General features: G+C 42.1%; 1 protein-coding gene across 1 annotated transcript; it reads left to right on the top strand.

The window, feature by feature from the left end:
- Window positions 1–22: 22 nt before the first annotated feature.
- On the top strand, window positions 23–15,903 carry dspa (desmoplakin a). The gene is made up of 24 exons (XM_041054757.1): window positions 23–397; window positions 1,488–1,572; window positions 1,887–2,005; window positions 2,385–2,523; window positions 4,211–4,336; window positions 4,429–4,482; window positions 4,591–4,758; window positions 4,922–5,026; window positions 5,123–5,218; window positions 5,303–5,428; window positions 5,694–5,846; window positions 5,992–6,146; window positions 6,554–6,680; window positions 6,849–7,041; window positions 7,143–7,357; window positions 7,589–7,770; window positions 7,893–8,031; window positions 8,172–8,365; window positions 8,507–8,669; window positions 8,958–9,041; window positions 9,168–9,275; window positions 9,576–9,674; window positions 9,818–11,632; window positions 12,210–15,903. The coding sequence occupies exons 1-24, from the start codon at window positions 150–152 to the stop codon at window positions 15,423–15,425; spliced, it is 8,109 nt and encodes a 2,702-aa protein (XP_040910691.1). The 5' UTR covers window positions 23–149; the 3' UTR covers window positions 15,426–15,903.
- The last annotated feature ends 444 nt before the right edge of the window (window positions 15,904–16,347 follow it).

Raw genomic sequence — 16,347 nt, forward strand, 5'->3', positions numbered from 1 at the left:
AAGAGACCAGCTTCCGTCTATTCACAGCAGACCATTATCTGCGCAACAGGAGAGACGGGGAGGGGAAACGCGCAAGGTCTGTCCGCTGTCAGGACAGCAGAGCAAAACTTTACTAACACATAAAACAACCACAACAACAACAAAAAAAAATGAGTATGTACGGCTCCACTTCAAAATTGGCCACAATGGGCCAGAAAAGTCATTCGCGACCGGATTTGGCGAGTTCAGCTTTTCGAAACGAAATGTTTTACGGTGGGAACGGCTACCAGGGCGATTTCCAAGCAGCGGACGGCGGATACTCCTACACCTTCTCCAGGAGCTCCACGCACGGCGGGGGGTTCGGAGGACAGAAAGTGCAAGTCAGCAAGGGCGGCGGGAGCGGAGGTGGTGGAATGGGGTAAAAGAGCTTTGAAATCACCTGTTGCTTTTACGAGAGTCCTATAGGTATATGTGCATGAACTAGTCAAAAAATGTGTGTTGACAAATGTGACGGTGTTAAAAAAAGGTTCAGGAAGTTCTTTCTTACAAACCAACAAAAGCCAACAAAAGTATACTCATAAACTACAAATTCACAAAAACATTTTAAGGATAGTATGTCACGTCTGTCCAAGTAAAGCCATAAGACCTATTTAGGACTGTGTGTACGATTAAATGGTTACTATTTCACGAGGGGGAAAAAACACGATAAAAATGTCATCAGGCAGGTTCCAGTAAGACCGTAAAGTCTATTTGTGTTGTAGAGTTAATTGTAACAACAATAACACAGTGAATGTCTTGCTGGGTAAAAACAGTTTGTTCATCAGTCCAAAGGTATCCCAGGTCTTGTCCTCACTGCTAAAAAGGATAATTTTCCCAGTTTATTTACGTAATTTACAGTAAGTAATCCTAGTTGTATCATTCCTCAGCTGTTGCTCAATACGTGCACACACCCCTTAAAAATGTCCTCCCGCTGCCATCGTTATTATGATATTAGTATCTAATGTTAGTGAGAGTGATGACTGTGTCTGTGCCGTTTCTCGTTAAATGCGTAACTCATGGTGAGCAGAGGTTAAAATGAAATCCAGGAAATTATGTATGAGGGGAGTTGCTTAGTTCTTTAAAGAGAGAGAGAGAGAGAGAGAGAGAGAGAGTTTTGTATTGGTGACCTTTCGGTGACCCCTTTCCATGTCCCACAACACACAAAACCCAGTTTATATTTTTTGAATGGCTCTTCCTCACCAGAAATTACTTTTCACACATTATTGTTGCTATGCCGTGCTACATTCACCTAGAAACGTGGGTCTGTTGTGTTTTAATAATCATTTACTTGCTTTGATAACAGCTGAGTAACCTGCTTGAGCTCGAGAAATCATCTCACTGCCGTTTTGCAACAATCCTTAACCAAACTATACACACATACGTACACATAAATATATATGAATGTGCTTCAAATACACTGCTGTCTTTATATATTATTTTGAAATAATGTGTTTATGTTTTCTTTTCAGTGTACACCCTATTCAGCAAAAATCTCTATTCCTGACCAGCCAGTGTCAAGATTATCTGCAGAGAGCAAGCATGGTTCTCCAGAATGTAAGTGTAAATTACCCTGATCACAACTGATCTCATTTGTTTGTTTTTACCTTTAGTGGTAGAAAAACGATTGTTAGAAAATTGATAAAATGGCTGTTTAGTTTGGGTGTAAAGTTGACATCTCGTTGACTGTACAAGAGACTACATTGCTGTAAGCTTTTCTGTTTGCACATTAGATCAGGGTAAAAAAAAAATAAAAATAAAAGGAAAGATGTGACCTGAAAAGCAAGTAATTTCCTGAGCCACACTTTAAAGTATGAAGTATAATTTGGAAGGTGGCAAGAGTTCAGATCTTTTTCTGTGTGATTTTATAGGGGGGTTCACCTATGGAGGCGGAGAAGTACATGCTTATGGCTGCAGAATCCTTGGAGCAGCTGAGGGTCTGTGGCCGAGAGCTTCAGCAACTGCGTATACCTAGTGATGTTTTCAGAAAGTAAGACAAGATGCAGTGTGTGTGCGTGTATGAGTGTGCGTGCACCTCTGAAAAGTGCAGGCGTACTCTCGTAAGTTTGTGTGCTGCATTTGCGTGTTAGCATTTGTATGTGGAACATTCATTGCTTTGTATGTCTACAGCTTAACATAGGTAGGTGCACTAAACAGAAATAGGTTTGTAGACTGACCTCAGAATTTCTTATATGTGAAATATACTTGAACCAAACCTTATATAGAGAAAGCTATACTTAGGAGTTTAATGTCTGCTGCACATGCTTGTGATTTATCTGTATTTGCCCACCAGACCTCTTTGAAGTCAAGAGATCAGGGCGTGTTTGGATTATTCACAAAAGTATTTCCTTTTTTGTATAACTCTGCAGTTTAGAACACCTCCAGAACATGTACGCTGGTACCCAACAGCAACTTGGTATGGCCAGAAGAGGAAGCAGGGGCAGTGTGGGCTCCCTTGATGGGGGGAGGATCTTTAATGATGCCATGGCCTGGATTGCCCAACAGAAGGTGAGCTCTTCATACTTAAGAGACATTTAAGAACACAATAAACAACACAACAGTTATGGGTGATATCACTGAAATCAGTATGACAATAAGAATACTCATAAAATAAAAATTGATATTTAATGAAATGAACTGTATTCTGCTGTTATTCACTACATCAGATAAAACATGTTAAACAAAAAATCTTTTTTATTTCATTTTAAATTATGCTTTTCTTACAATTACTCATAATTTTCTTAAATGATAATACTGATTTGTTATCAGCATCAGTATACCCACCTGATGTATTGAGTGACAACATCACTCACACGTCTTGGTAAAACCTTGGACTCTGTGCCCAGCAGTTTTTAACCTGCTGGGGCAGTAGAAATGACTACACCTGCATGTGTGTGCATGCCTGTATGGGTGCATCAGTGTGCACCGTTTTTTTCTATGTGAAGGGAGGAGGAGTGAGGGGGGTGCACTTAGCCTATCGCTTATCCTGACCTCCTGTAACTGAAACCATGTGGACCCGCTGCCAAAACCCGATCCGTGAGTGAAAGAGGCCAAGAGAGTTGCAAAAGGATTGAAACAAAGAAGACGAAAGAGCTCTGCCATAGGAGAAAGAGACAGAGACAGAGAGACTGAGGAAGGCAGAGAGCGATAGAGCGGGGAAAGAATGAGGCAGACGAAGAAGCCGTGGAGGCAAAAGGAAAAGCAGAAGTAAAGGAGTGTGAAATCTGACACTCTCCACAGAGTCAGTTGTTATGGGGACAGGGCAGTTCAGTCGATCTCTAACATGTTCATGGGAATACGCCCTTGTGCTCTCTACCTCCCTAGCCCTCCCACCCAACCCAAAAACACACCCTGTCATTCTTTCACCACTTCCAGCCTCACCTCCCTATACTTCGTCATTCATTTTCCATCAGTACTCCATTTCCGTTACACTTTCAAGATATAGAAACGTATCTTTACATATTTCTCTCTCAGCCTTTGTACTTTAGGTCCTGCCTTTGATAAAACTCCAACTGGACACGTATCACCTGATGATTGCCCGCCGCCATTTTTATCTTTGTTGACCTTTCCTCATCAGACATTAGCTGTACTGCTCCCAGTCAGGCTCTTTTAACAGCCTTGTTGTGTGTAGCTACAGCCTAGAAATCATGAAGGAAAAGGGTGTGGTGAGAGAACAAAAGCCTTGACAGAGAAGAGAGAGAAAAAAAATGTGAGCAAAGAGCATGGACTGGTTGGGGTTGGTTTTCTGGCAGAGCCCTTATCAAGGCTCAGGGCTGTTAACAAGGGGGGGGGGGAATAGTTGGAATAGTTTCCTGCTCAACAATGGAGTGAATGATTTTATGCTGACACCTGGAGGACAAAGGTGGACAAGACAGATTTAAGGAAAGGAATTAATAGCAGGGGTTTTATCTGTTGAGATTTTGAATTCTTTTTACTTATAGGATAAGGCTGGTGATATTCTATTTTTTCAACCAATCCTGTTCATAGACAAAAACAATGAATTTATTATGTTAACAATTACTACCTGTGTGGCCAAAGCCTGACATCTTTTCATGGAATTTGTTGACAGTAAGAAAGTAAAGCAGTAGAGCCTACCTCCTATTTTGAAACTTGCATCACATAATATATTGACATTGTAATTGTGTGTAGCAGTTGTATTTAAAAAAATAATAAACTATGATTCTGCTTCTTGTAGCGTATGATTGAGACATCGCCATGGGGGGATGACTTAGCCACCATAGAAAACCAAATCCTAAGCCACAACAAAACCCACAGCTCTATCCAAAGGAGCCAGGAAGTAGACCGTGCCAGAGATGAACTGGTAAATTGTCTTTCTCTCGTCATGTGTGTAAATGTCTAATATTTTATAATCATATGTAAAACTGATAACAAAAAAACTACATTTTTTTTTAGAGGGGCGACAAGTACAACCTTTCCATCCTGGAACAAGAATGGGAAAGCTTGCAGGTAGATCCAAAAAATGTTTATTAGTTAGTCAAAATCAGCAGTATTATACATTATTACCTTTGCTACTTTTTAAATCATATTCATAAATTCACCTTCTGTTTATCTCAGAAAATGTCCTACAGCCGTATTAGTCAGCTGCGTGAGCTTCAGAACATCATTGAGGAAATCTCCCGAGCCATCATGTGGGTGAATGACAGGGAGGAAGAGGAACTTGTGTTTGACTGGGGAGACAAGAACATCGACCAGTACATCCCCAAGAAGCAAGAGAGCTACTCAGTAAGGATCTCTGACTGATCTCTTATACCAGCTGGGTGCTTCTTTCTCAGTTTAATTTTCTGACAACACGTTACGTTTGATGTGTTTTTGTTTCCTTTATCGTTAAAATCTTAGAGTCCACACTGTGGCCATTTGGGTTCCTTACTTTATGTTTTTCTGACAGAGGCTGATGAGGGACCTGGAGGAGAAGGAGAAGGAGCTAAACAAGCTGAAGGTGAAAGCAGATGGACTCCTGAACAACAACCACCCTGCCTCGGATAAGATTGAAGTAATCATTTTTTTTGTTTTTTTTCCAGGTGTTTTCCTATCTCAAACAGCAAAGTATTCAGTGGTTTTGTACTGATGACTCTACGTGTGTCCACAGGCCTACATGGATACCTTGCAGACCCAGTGGAGCTGGCTTCTTCAGATCACCAAGTGTATCTATGTTCACTTGAAGGAGAATGCTGCCTACAGTCAAGTAAGTGCTCAGTCCTCCTCTGGCTCTAGAGCCCAGTATGTTTTCATCTTAGCGCTGATCGAAGTGTTTTGCTGCCATCTTCAGTTTTTCAAGGAGGCCAACGAGACCTATTCAAAGCTGCAGAAGGAGCATGAGACTATCCGAAGCAAGTTCACCTGCGACAAGAACACCCCACTGGATAACCTCACTGAACTCCTGAAAAACCTGGAGGTAAGTCCAGGAAAAATAAATTTCCCTGCAGGTGTGAAGCACAAAACTTTGTCAGTTTGTTCTGTTGAGTGATCTGGGTGTAAGCAGTTTACATGTCTGTTCATCTGATTAGGCGTGTTTTTTTTTTTAACAGAATAAGTAGAATGCTTCTGCATGTATCTTGTAGAGTATGTGACTTAAAATGACAAAACAAATGTGACTGCTGATAGTTGCATTGTACAGTGACCCAGTTAAGAAAACATATCTGATTTTTTTCTGTTCACAGAGAGAGAGGGAGCGAATCATGGAAAATAAAAGACAGGTCCAAAGTCTGGTCAACAAGTCTAAGACCATTGTCAGGCTGAAACCTCGTAACCCTGAGGAGAAGAGCAGCAGCCCTGTCCTCGTCCAGGCCTTATGTGACTTTAAACAAGACCAGGTGGGATATATGCTCTCTCACAGACAAACACACACAGACACACACACACACACACACACATATACATACAGACACAGAGGATGAAGTTAAATATTACAAGCGTAACAGTGTTTTCTCTGTTTGTATGTTTGGTTTTATGTTACAGAAAGGGATTTTAAAAGGGAATGAGGGTATCCTGAAGGACAACTCGCAGCGCAGCAAGTGGCTTGTGACAGGACCTGGAGGTCTGGATATGTTGATTCCCTCTGTGTGTCTGCTCATCCCCCCACCAAACCCGCTCAGCATTGGCCTCGCCAACAAGTAAGAAACATACAGTGAAGAATCTAGGTCAAACATGGTCTGAAAAAAATACTGTTCAGGTATTGGTTATGGTATTTCAAAACTTGTCATGTTATGTTAGGGTTCATAAACTGTGTAGCTTGTAGGGCCTCACATTTCTAGTCACTACAAAAATGGCCTTGATTTTGCCATTATATATATGTTATTGATAGTGTCCAATAGATTCTATAAAGAATTATAAATATAACTGTACATAATGTGTTCTTCATGTAGCCTCTGCTTAAGTCCTAAGACTCCACATAAAACATTTTTAATTGAACGGAAATGTACTAGGCATGCATTTATGTTTCTTTATCATCTAGTCCTTAGTTATTATGGATTGTGGTTTCTTTTATACTGAGTGATTGATGGCTTGTTCTGTTCCCTAGGAATGAGCAGTATTATGAAGCCATCATGGGCATCTGGAATCAGCTCTACATCAACATCAAGAGTCTCATCTCGTGGCAGTATTGCCTCAAAGACATCAATTACATCAACTCTCTCACTGTCAGCATGGTAAGATGTCAAAAAGAATGCAATCACCATCTTAGTTTTACTTTAAAAATAACTTATTGTTTTCGTAGCAAACAAGGCTTGAATTAATTCTGTTTCTTCTTTGCTTTATTTAGTTTGCTTACTATTCGTGTCTTTTGCTTAACCTGACCTCTCCCTGTTTCCTGACAGTTGTCCAAGATGCGTCCTGAGGAGTACCGCAGTGTCATTAAAAGACTGGAAACTCACTACCAAGAGTTCCTGCGTACCAGCCAGGGTTCGGAGATGTTTGGGGAGGAGGATAAGAAATCCATCCAGGGCCACTTTGATAAAGCCCAGAGCTATTACGATACATTGATCATCCAGCTGCCTTCTTACAATGAGGGTAAAATGTCTTTACCTTATCCCTAACTTGTCAGTCCTATAAATGCAAAGGGAGTATTATTTTTTTCACTTTAATTTGATATTTTTCTAATTTCCCATCAGCCAATAAAGGGGGCGAAGCGGTGAAGCCTGAACCCCCAAAACCATCTCAGACACACAAGGTTTCCACTTCTACCCTCAGCCTTACCCTGCTCAGTAGCCTGCAAGAAATTCGACGCAGGCTGGAGCTGGCTGAGTCCGGTCTCACCAGTCATCTCCATATTCCCATGGGGGACAACAGTGTGCACCACTGCTCAGTGCACATCCAGAAGCTGCAGGTATGTAACCATTCATTTATTTTTTCATTCATCTAATTGAAAGTGAGGTTCATCTTTCCATTTCAAAATCTGCAAAAATATAGGCAAAAATATATAAAGTGTAGATTTACAAACTGCTTCTGTGCACAACTTACCACAAGAAAAGTTACTTTTGTAAAGTGCTCTTTTTGTAAAAAAAAAAATAAAAGGTTGAATTGAACTTATACTTTAGTATGAAATATTGATTTCCAGACTGTGCACCAAGATTTGGACTCCATTCATGATCAGTACCTGCGCCTAAGAGAGAAGATTATAAAGCAGCTGGAAGGGATACCAGCAGACTCCGAGCAAGCCAAGTTCCTCCGCTCTGAACTAGAAATCATCAACCAAAAACTGGGAGGTCTGCAGGGTCTCTACTCAGCCTACCTTCAAAGGTACATTCTTTTACTCTAATCACACACCTTTTTATTTATTCCACTGTTCTCATTACAGATTAAAAGCAGTTTTCATCTCATTATTTGTTGCATTTAGTCTAATGATCGTGTGTCGTCAACAGGCTGTCAGCTCTTAAGGCTTTGCTTCAGAGCCTTTTTCAGGCTGAGGATATCATTAAAGTCCATGAGGCCCGCCTCACAGAGAAGGAGACCACCTCTCTGGACCTTCGGGAGGTGGAAAACTATCGGAGCACGCTAAAGGTTTGACACACTTTCCATATTTAGTTTAGACTGATGTCTCCAATAGTACAAAATGTAAACTAATGTAGAACAGTAAAACCAGTAATTGTACCTGCTCGCTTAAATCACTTGTGTATATTTTTTGTGATTCTGTATTAAAGCAAATGAGGAGTGATCTGGAGCAAAAAAGAGACCTGCTGACAGCTATGGAGTCTGACCTGGCTAAAGCAATTCACTGGAATGGTCAAATTTCTGAGTCCTTCCACAAGTGTGACGTGGACTTGTCTAAATACTCAGACCTGGTGAGTCAGCTGTCTGACCGCTGGCGCCGGATCCAAACCCAGATTGATAGCAGGTATAGTGGTATAGTCTGTACATGCACACATTTCTTCAGTATCTCCAGATGTTTTTCCATATCCTCTGTTTGTCATTTCTGGTAACTACATTAAACATAGCCTTTCATCCCTTCCTCTGCCTCCTACTTTTTCCTCCTCAGAATGTGGGATTTGGAGAAGCAGGAGAAACAGCTGAAACATTATCAGCAGAACAGCACTTCCTTGGAACAGTGGATAGACAATGCCAGGAAGCGCCAGGACAACCTTCAGATGGTTAAACTCAGTGACATCCAGACCCTAATGGACCACCTCAACCAGCAGAAGGCACGTATTTCCTTGTTTACATCCCCACATTGGAATCAGTGATAATGTTTGAACTGCACCAATTTGTTTTTGAATTGGATATATACACCTATTGTACTTTAACTGAGATGCCAAAATGCTGAAATTTGACTCACTAACTGAAAATTTAGAAAATTAATTGAAAAAAATGTTGAATAACCACTTGTAATAATTTCATTGCAGTTCTTGTCTGATAAAGTACTGGATGTCTTAGAAGAATCACAGACTGGATAATCTGATAATTTAATGCCTCCTTTTCTTTTTTCACAGGCACTTCACACTGAAATTAAAGGAAAGAAGGAGAAAGTAGAGGATGTGCAGAAAAATGCAGACACCTGTGCTGCATCCATAAAGGTTGGTAGTCCATTTATGTGCACTGTTTCCTTTCAGTTTCAAATATTGTCATGTATATTGCTAAGACAGCACACAAGTAACTACGGTACAGAGCAGTGAAGTCTGTGATGTGTTGTGTATTTTCAGGACTATGAGTTGCAGCTGGCTTCCTACAGTTCGGGCCTGGAAACTCTGCTTAATATTCCTATCAAGAGAACAATGCTGCAGTCCCCTGCCTCTGTGGTTAGACAAGAGGTATGAGCACTGACTTGTCATTCAGTCACACTAATCAGATTTTCATTTATGAGTTATTAACACACATTTGGCAGCCAAATGAGACTTATTGTAGTTACTACTTATTTAAGGGATTAGTTCATCTCTTTATTAAATATCATTTAAACACAGGTCATTTCTGGTGTATTATTAGCTCATGTAACACTGCCGATTTAAAAGTTAATCCCTTAATTGGATGTGTCATTGAAAGATATAATTGGAATGTCATTAACACCTGAACACTTGACATCAGTATTCATCCACTAATTTTAATTCCATCAGGCGGCTGACCTCCAGTCCCGGTACATAGAGCTTCTAACCCGCTCTAGTGACTACTACAAGTTCCTAGGGGAGATGCTGAAGAACATGGAAGAGCTGAAGGTAAGTATTGGATTTTCATTTATAATTCACTGATCACTGTTATGCCAACAAAAAGGTATGATAAATGTAAGATAGATGAACAAATGGGTTTGTTTAACATTATGAAAGTAGGTGACTGAAGGTTTTTCTGCTGCTCTCCTCAGATCAGGAACACCAAAATTGAGATGCTAGAGGAGGAGCTGAGGCGTCTTAAGGAGGACATCCAGGATCATAATCAGAAAAACAAGTCTCTGGAGGATGCTTTGTCCCGCTACAAGCTGGAACTCACTCAATCAAAAGAGGAGCTAATTTCTATGGAGAAAGTGAAGATGACCACAGCAATGCAAGTCAGTGCTGCCAAGGAGAACCTGGACAGCACACAAAGCCAGCTTCAAGATCTTAACAGCCAGCTGACCCGCATTAAATACCAGCTGGATGAGGAAAACAGGAAAAGAAGGCTGGCGGAGGAGCGCTACACCAGCCAGCAAGAAGAGTATGAGGCGTCTGTTCGCCGCAGACAGAAAGAACTGGAAGAGCTCAACTGGATCAAGATTGACTTAGAGAAGACTGTGAAGGACAAAGAACGTGAACTGGAGAGGATGAAGTTACTGCTAGAAGAGGAGGCGACGCGTCGACGAAATGCTGAATCAGATATCTCAAAGGTAAGAACACAGTGCACCCAGGAGATTAATCAACTTAAGCACACATTTGAGAAAGAGATCCATGTTACCAAGACGACGATCCTGAAAGCATCACAACAGAAAGAAGAAGATACAGCAGAACTGAGACAGCAAGTTGACAGACTGACTGTTGAGAAGAGAGATCTAGAGGAGGAGCTGAGGAGACTGAAACAGTCCATAGCTCACACCGAAGAGCAGAAGTCCAGAGCAGAGCAGGAGGCCAGCCAGCAGAGGGCCTCAGTGGCACAGGAAACAAGGATGCGCAGTGAGCTGGAGGTGCAGTTGAGAACCCTCAGGCAGCAGAGAGAAGAGAATGAGCTTAAAGTAAAGGAAGCCACCAAAAACAATCAGGAAAAGTCCAGACAGATCAGCATGCTAACATTTAACCTGGATGAAGAGGGGAAGAAGAGGAGAGCTCTGGAATTGGAAATCAGTCACTTAAAACAAGCTGAGTCAGAGCTGAAGGCAAAGAACATATCCTATCTTGAGGCAATTAACAAGCTTAAAGTGACTGAGCAGGAGATCCGCATTACCCGAGTGGAGCTGGATAAGCAAACCAGTGAGAAAAGCAAAGCCGAGCAGAATTCTGCCAGGCTGCAAAGCCGTATCCGTGAACTTCAGTGCTCTCTGGATGGGATGGAGGCTGAGTTGGAGAAGCAAAAGAAGGCAAACCAAGAGGAGTTCACCCGTAGAAAGAGGATGGAGGCTGAGCTGGAGAGGATGACAGTTACCTGCAGAGAGCACACTACCACAATTAATACACTGAAATCTGTTCAGCTAGAGGTTTCCACCTCAGGAAGGAAGTATGAGCAAGACCTGAGGGCCCTACAAGAGGCTCTGGACAAGAGCATGAGGGAGCATAAACTCACCAAGGAGGAATTGGCAGCTGTAACAGCTGAGCTGAAGACACTGAAACAGAAGCTCCTGCAGGAACAGGCCCGAATTCATGAGCTCAACCAACGTAATGAGAGTCTGTATAAGACCATTGAGGAGAAGAGCCGCCAGCTTAATGAATACACTACAGAGATCGAAAAGCTGAAGACTCTGACACAGAACCTGACAAAGGAGAGACTGAGGTTGGAGGAGGAGCTGAGGGCAGTTAGACAGGAGAGAGATGAGCTGAAGCTTTCCAAAGACACTATTGATGGAGAAAGTGCCACTCAGATCTCAGCCTTGCATGTCCAGCTTCAGAGTAGTACCAAGAGGACAGTGGAGCTCCAGGCTCTCATCAGTGACCTGACCAAGGAGAGAGAAAAGCTTAAATTGGAAATAGACAAATTCCAAAAGCAATCGATTGAGGTATTTTTGATTGCACCGAAGGATCATCTCCACATAATTCAACTAATTTTTTTCTGCTTTTGCATGAATTGTTATAGGTGCATTAAGACTGAAACTGCTTTCAAAGTAGCCCTGCCGTATCTGTGACAATACTCAAGATGACTTATTTCAGGAGTTTTGCATGGAATTCACGTATTAGCAAATGCTTCTGCTTAGATCTGCATGTTGTTTACCCCTTTTACTTTGCACATTATGTCACTGAACTTTACTCATTCTATGATTACAATCATTTTTAAACACTGTATACTAACAGATATTTAAAAAATGCATGCACACATTTCTGTGCATATGTACAAAATCAGTTAGTTCCAACATCATTGACAATTGAAGGACATGAAATTGGATTGCAACATCACAAATTAAAGAAGTTATAATTTTGTATGATAATCTCTTACAGTACAACAAGATGCTAAGAAATTTCATGTGTACTCTATATGTATTATTTAATTGATCAGAGTTTTGGCTTCTTGAATACATGGAAAGAATATTTTGACACTTTTGTACAGATATTATAATGTGTTCTTTTATCTCTCCATAGACATCCATGGTGGTGCATGAGTCCCAGAGCAAATACAGTGAGCTGCTGCTGGAGAAGGACAGTTTGCTATCCAAGCTTAAATTGCTGGAGCAGGACAAGAATCGTCAGCAGCGCATAGAGGAGGAGCTCAGCCGCATCAAGCTGACACTAGAGACTGAGCTTCGCAACAAACAGCGGCTGAAGGATGAAAACAGTTCCATCCTCAAGGATTTCAACACTATGAAAAGCCAGTATGAACTGAGGGACAGCCAGATTAGGCAGTATGAATCAGACAGAGACAAGGCTGATCGTGAGAGGCTGTCCCTGAAGAATGAGATTGAGAGGCTCATGAGGGAGTTAAAGATTGTTGAAGAGAGGTACAAGAGCCGGCTGCTGAGCTCTGAAAAGGAGGCATCAGACCTAGCACTCAAGAGAGATGTCCTGGAGAGAGAGATTCAGAGGCTACAGCAGAGACCATGCACTCTGAGCAGGCAGACCCAGACAGATGAGAAGGTCCCATTAGTTGATCCGTCCAAGTTAACTTTTGATGGGGTGCGCCGCAAAGTCACAGCCCACCAGCTTTACGATTGCGGTATAATAAGTAAAACCACTCTAGACCAGCTCCTAAAGGGACAGAAGACCGTAAATGAGGTAGCTGTGGACATCCAACTTAGTCTGAAGGGTACTGGCATTATTGCTGGTATGACAAGTTCTCAAGGGAAAATGCCATTCACTGAAGCTAAAAACAAGGACCTCCTCAGCCCAGAGAGCGCCCTCATGCTTCTAGAAGCTCAAGCAGCAACAGGCTACATAGTGGACCCCAAATTTAATGAAAAGATGCCTGTGGATACTGCCTGTTCCCGAGGGATTGTAGACACAGAAGACAGAGACATCTTGGTGACAGCTGAAGCAGCTAGCACAGGCTTCAAAGATCCATACACTGGCAAAGTATTATCTGTGGGTCAGGCTTGCAAACAGGGCCGCATAGACAAAGAAACAACCATCCGCTTACTACAGGCTCAGGATTCTGTGGGAGGCATATTGGATCCTGTTCTGAGTGTCTACCTTCCAAAGGATCTGGCCTTGGATCGCAATCTTATTGATGAAGAGCTCTACGGGGCTTTGCACAAAAAACCTGCCTGCTACCTGGATCCTGCGACAGGAGAGAAGATAAGCTATAACGACCTTAGGAAAAAATGTACAATGGAACCTGTTTCTGGCTTGCTTCTGCTACGTGGCCCAGAAAAGCATATTGCACACAAAATAAAGGGTATCCGTAAAGATGTCTCTGTCACAGAGCTCATCAAGGCTGAGCTGTTGGATGAAACTGATTTGATTAAACTTGATGAAGGCAAGCTCACCATCAAAGAAATTGAAGAAAAGCTGAAGTCCTTCCTCTATGGCTCTACCTGTATTGCAGGTATCTACGACGAGGCCAATGACCGAATCCTGCCTTTCTATCAAGCAATGAAGGAAGGTCTGCTGATGAGAGGAACCACTCTGGAGCTTCTTGAGGCCCAGGCTTCTTCTGGCTTCATTGTTGATCCAGTCAACAATGTCTTCTTGACAGTGGAGGAAGCTACAAAGAGAGGCCTGATAGGGAAAGAGTTTAAGAATAAGCTGTTGTCTGCAGAGAAGGCAGTAACTGGATACAAAGACCCATCCACAGGAAAGACAATCTCCCTCTTCCAGGCTATTGAGAAAGAACTTATTGAGAAAGGTCATGGAATCCGTCTGCTTGAGGCTCAGATTGCCAGCGGTGGGATTATTGACCCCATTGAGAGCCACCGTATTGATGTCGCTGTTGCCTATAAAAGGGGGTATTTTGATGAGGAGATGAATGAGATCCTAACTTATGAAGGAGATGACACAAAGGGGTTCTTTGACCCTAATACCAAGGAAAATCTAACATATCTTCAGCTGAAGGACAGGTGCATCAAAGATGCCAAAACAGGCCTTATACTCCTACCCCTCAAAGACAAGAGGAAGCCCCAGAAATCGCAGGAAAGCCGTACCAATATCCTCCGCAAAAGACGGGTTGTGATTGTTGACCCAGACACTGGACTGGAGATGTCAGTGAGGGAGGCATATCACCGGGAGCTGATTGACTATGACACCTTCCTGGACCTGTCCGAGCAAGAATGTGAGTGGGAGGAAATAACTGTCAAGGGACCAGATGGTGCTGCACGTTTGGTGATAGTGGATAGGAAAACAGGAACCCAGTACGACATCCAGGACTGTGTGGAGCGTGGGATCATTGACCAGACGTCTTTTGATCAGTATCGTTCTGGAATGCTCACCTTGACCCAGTTTGCTGACAAAATTACCAGTAGAACCAGCAGCACTGAGATGACCATTTCAGCCAGCAGTGTTGATGACATGGTCACCTGCAGCAGCCCCACCCAGGCTACACCATCCTCCCCAACTGTCCGCAAACGCTTCAGCAGTATTTCTATTACTGTCTCTCCCCCTGAGATGTTTGATGACCAGAGCCCTGTGGCAGCCATATTTGACACAGAGACACTGGAGAAGATAACAATTCCTGAAGGGCTCCGAAGAGGCATAGTTGACACTATTACAGCACAGAGGTTGCTTGAGGCCCAGGCATGCACAGGTGGTATTATCAACCCTGCCACTGGCGAGAGACTGTCACTGCAGGATGCTGTCCATCAGAGCATCATTGAAGAAAGCATGGCTAATAAGCTGAAACCTGCTCAGAAAGCCTATGTTGGTTTTGAGGATGTGAAGACTAAAAGAAAGATGTCTGCAGCAGAAGCAGTAAAGGAGACATGGCTGCCTTATGAGGCAGGTCAGAGATTTTTGGAGTTTCAGTACCTGACAGGAGGCCTGGTTGAGCCTGGCTCTGGACGTCGCATTACCATTGAAGAGGCTATCCGCAAGGGGTGGCTGGATGGTCAAGGGGCCCAGAAGCTTCAGGATACACGGAACCACCAGAAAAACCTGACCTGTCCCAAGACAAAACTGAAGATCTCCTACAAGGAAGCCATGGACAACTGCATGGTAGAGGAAAGCAATGGCATGAAGATGCTGCAGGCTTCCTCAATGTCCACTAAGGGAATCAGCAGCCCTTACAATGTCTCTAACCCAGGATCTCGCTCTGGGTCCAGGGCTGGTTCCCGTGCTGGCTCCAGGAGTGGATCTCGTAGGGGCAGTGTGGATTACTCCTCTACTTACACCTACAGCTTCTCTTCCTTCAGCTCCAACAGTCTCTCTTAAAGCACAGCACAGAAAAACTCTCATTATAACTCGAAGTTCCTATGCAATTTGAGTACATTTTTAACAGTTTGCTTTTCTGCTACTTATTAGATATTGGGAGAGTTGTTCAAATGCTGAATCTGATTCATTCAAACGTTTTGATTATTTGCAGTTTTTGGTGATTTGGTGTTTGAATATCGTGCATATTTTTGAGTATAATTCTTTTTCTTCTAACGCATACATTTTGAATGGATATATTTTTCATAGCTCATATCAACATATGGCTTTTTTAGAATGTAATGTCATGTTATTTTAAAATGTGCTTGTTGACTTCAACTTCACTATGCCCTCAAAATTAATTTAGCTATTTTTATTCTTAGTTTATTGCAGCTTGAGTCATGTATGTTTCCTTCTATTTTTTTAAGAAAAAAAAAACGTTTTGTTAACTGCAAATGCTGAAGTTTAGCTCAAGAGGCTGACTTGAAATAGTATGCATTAGCTATGAATATTCTTTGCCACTAAAATGTTATTGAAGTGATTAAAAAAATAAAGTTGTTGTCACAACAATTCCTCTTCATTGTCTCATTTATTCATTGTCTATTGATAAAAGCTGAAACACTTCACTGTGTTAGGAGACGCTAATGTACATCTCTGTATCAAATGCAGTACCCATTGTTACCCATGGATGGCGCTAGTTGACATAATAAAACTGTTCAATTTCAAACCTGCAACATATTTTACATTTTACCAGAGGTATGAATATAAGATTGTAGACTTTGGCTGTGGTATAAAATTAGCAGATCTGAAGTGTTAGAAATTTTAACAAACATAATGGGACTTTCACCAGCAATGCGTGAACTGTGATATCTGAAATGTGATAATTTGGTCCTTATGATCTTTATGCGAACAAACATGGGTATTTACCAAACATCAGATATATATC

Source organism: Toxotes jaculatrix, chromosome 14 (assembly GCF_017976425.1).
Source record: "Toxotes jaculatrix isolate fToxJac2 chromosome 14, fToxJac2.pri, whole genome shotgun sequence".
Lineage (NCBI taxonomy): Eukaryota > Metazoa > Chordata > Actinopteri > Toxotidae > Toxotes > Toxotes jaculatrix.

Bases quoted from the DNA above. Each gene is read 5' to 3' on its own strand.
- dspa (XM_041054757.1), top strand. From the start codon at position 150: ATGAGTATGTACGGCTCCACTTCAAAATTGGCCACAATGGGCCAGAAA. The intron at 2,524-4,210 runs GTGAGCTCTTCA...TGCTTCTTGTAG, and splicing joins CCTGGATTGCCCAACAGAAG to CGTATGATTGAGACATCGCC. The intron at 7,042-7,142 runs GTAAAATGTCTT...ATTTCCCATCAG, and splicing joins GCTGCCTTCTTACAATGAGG to CCAATAAAGGGGGCGAAGCG.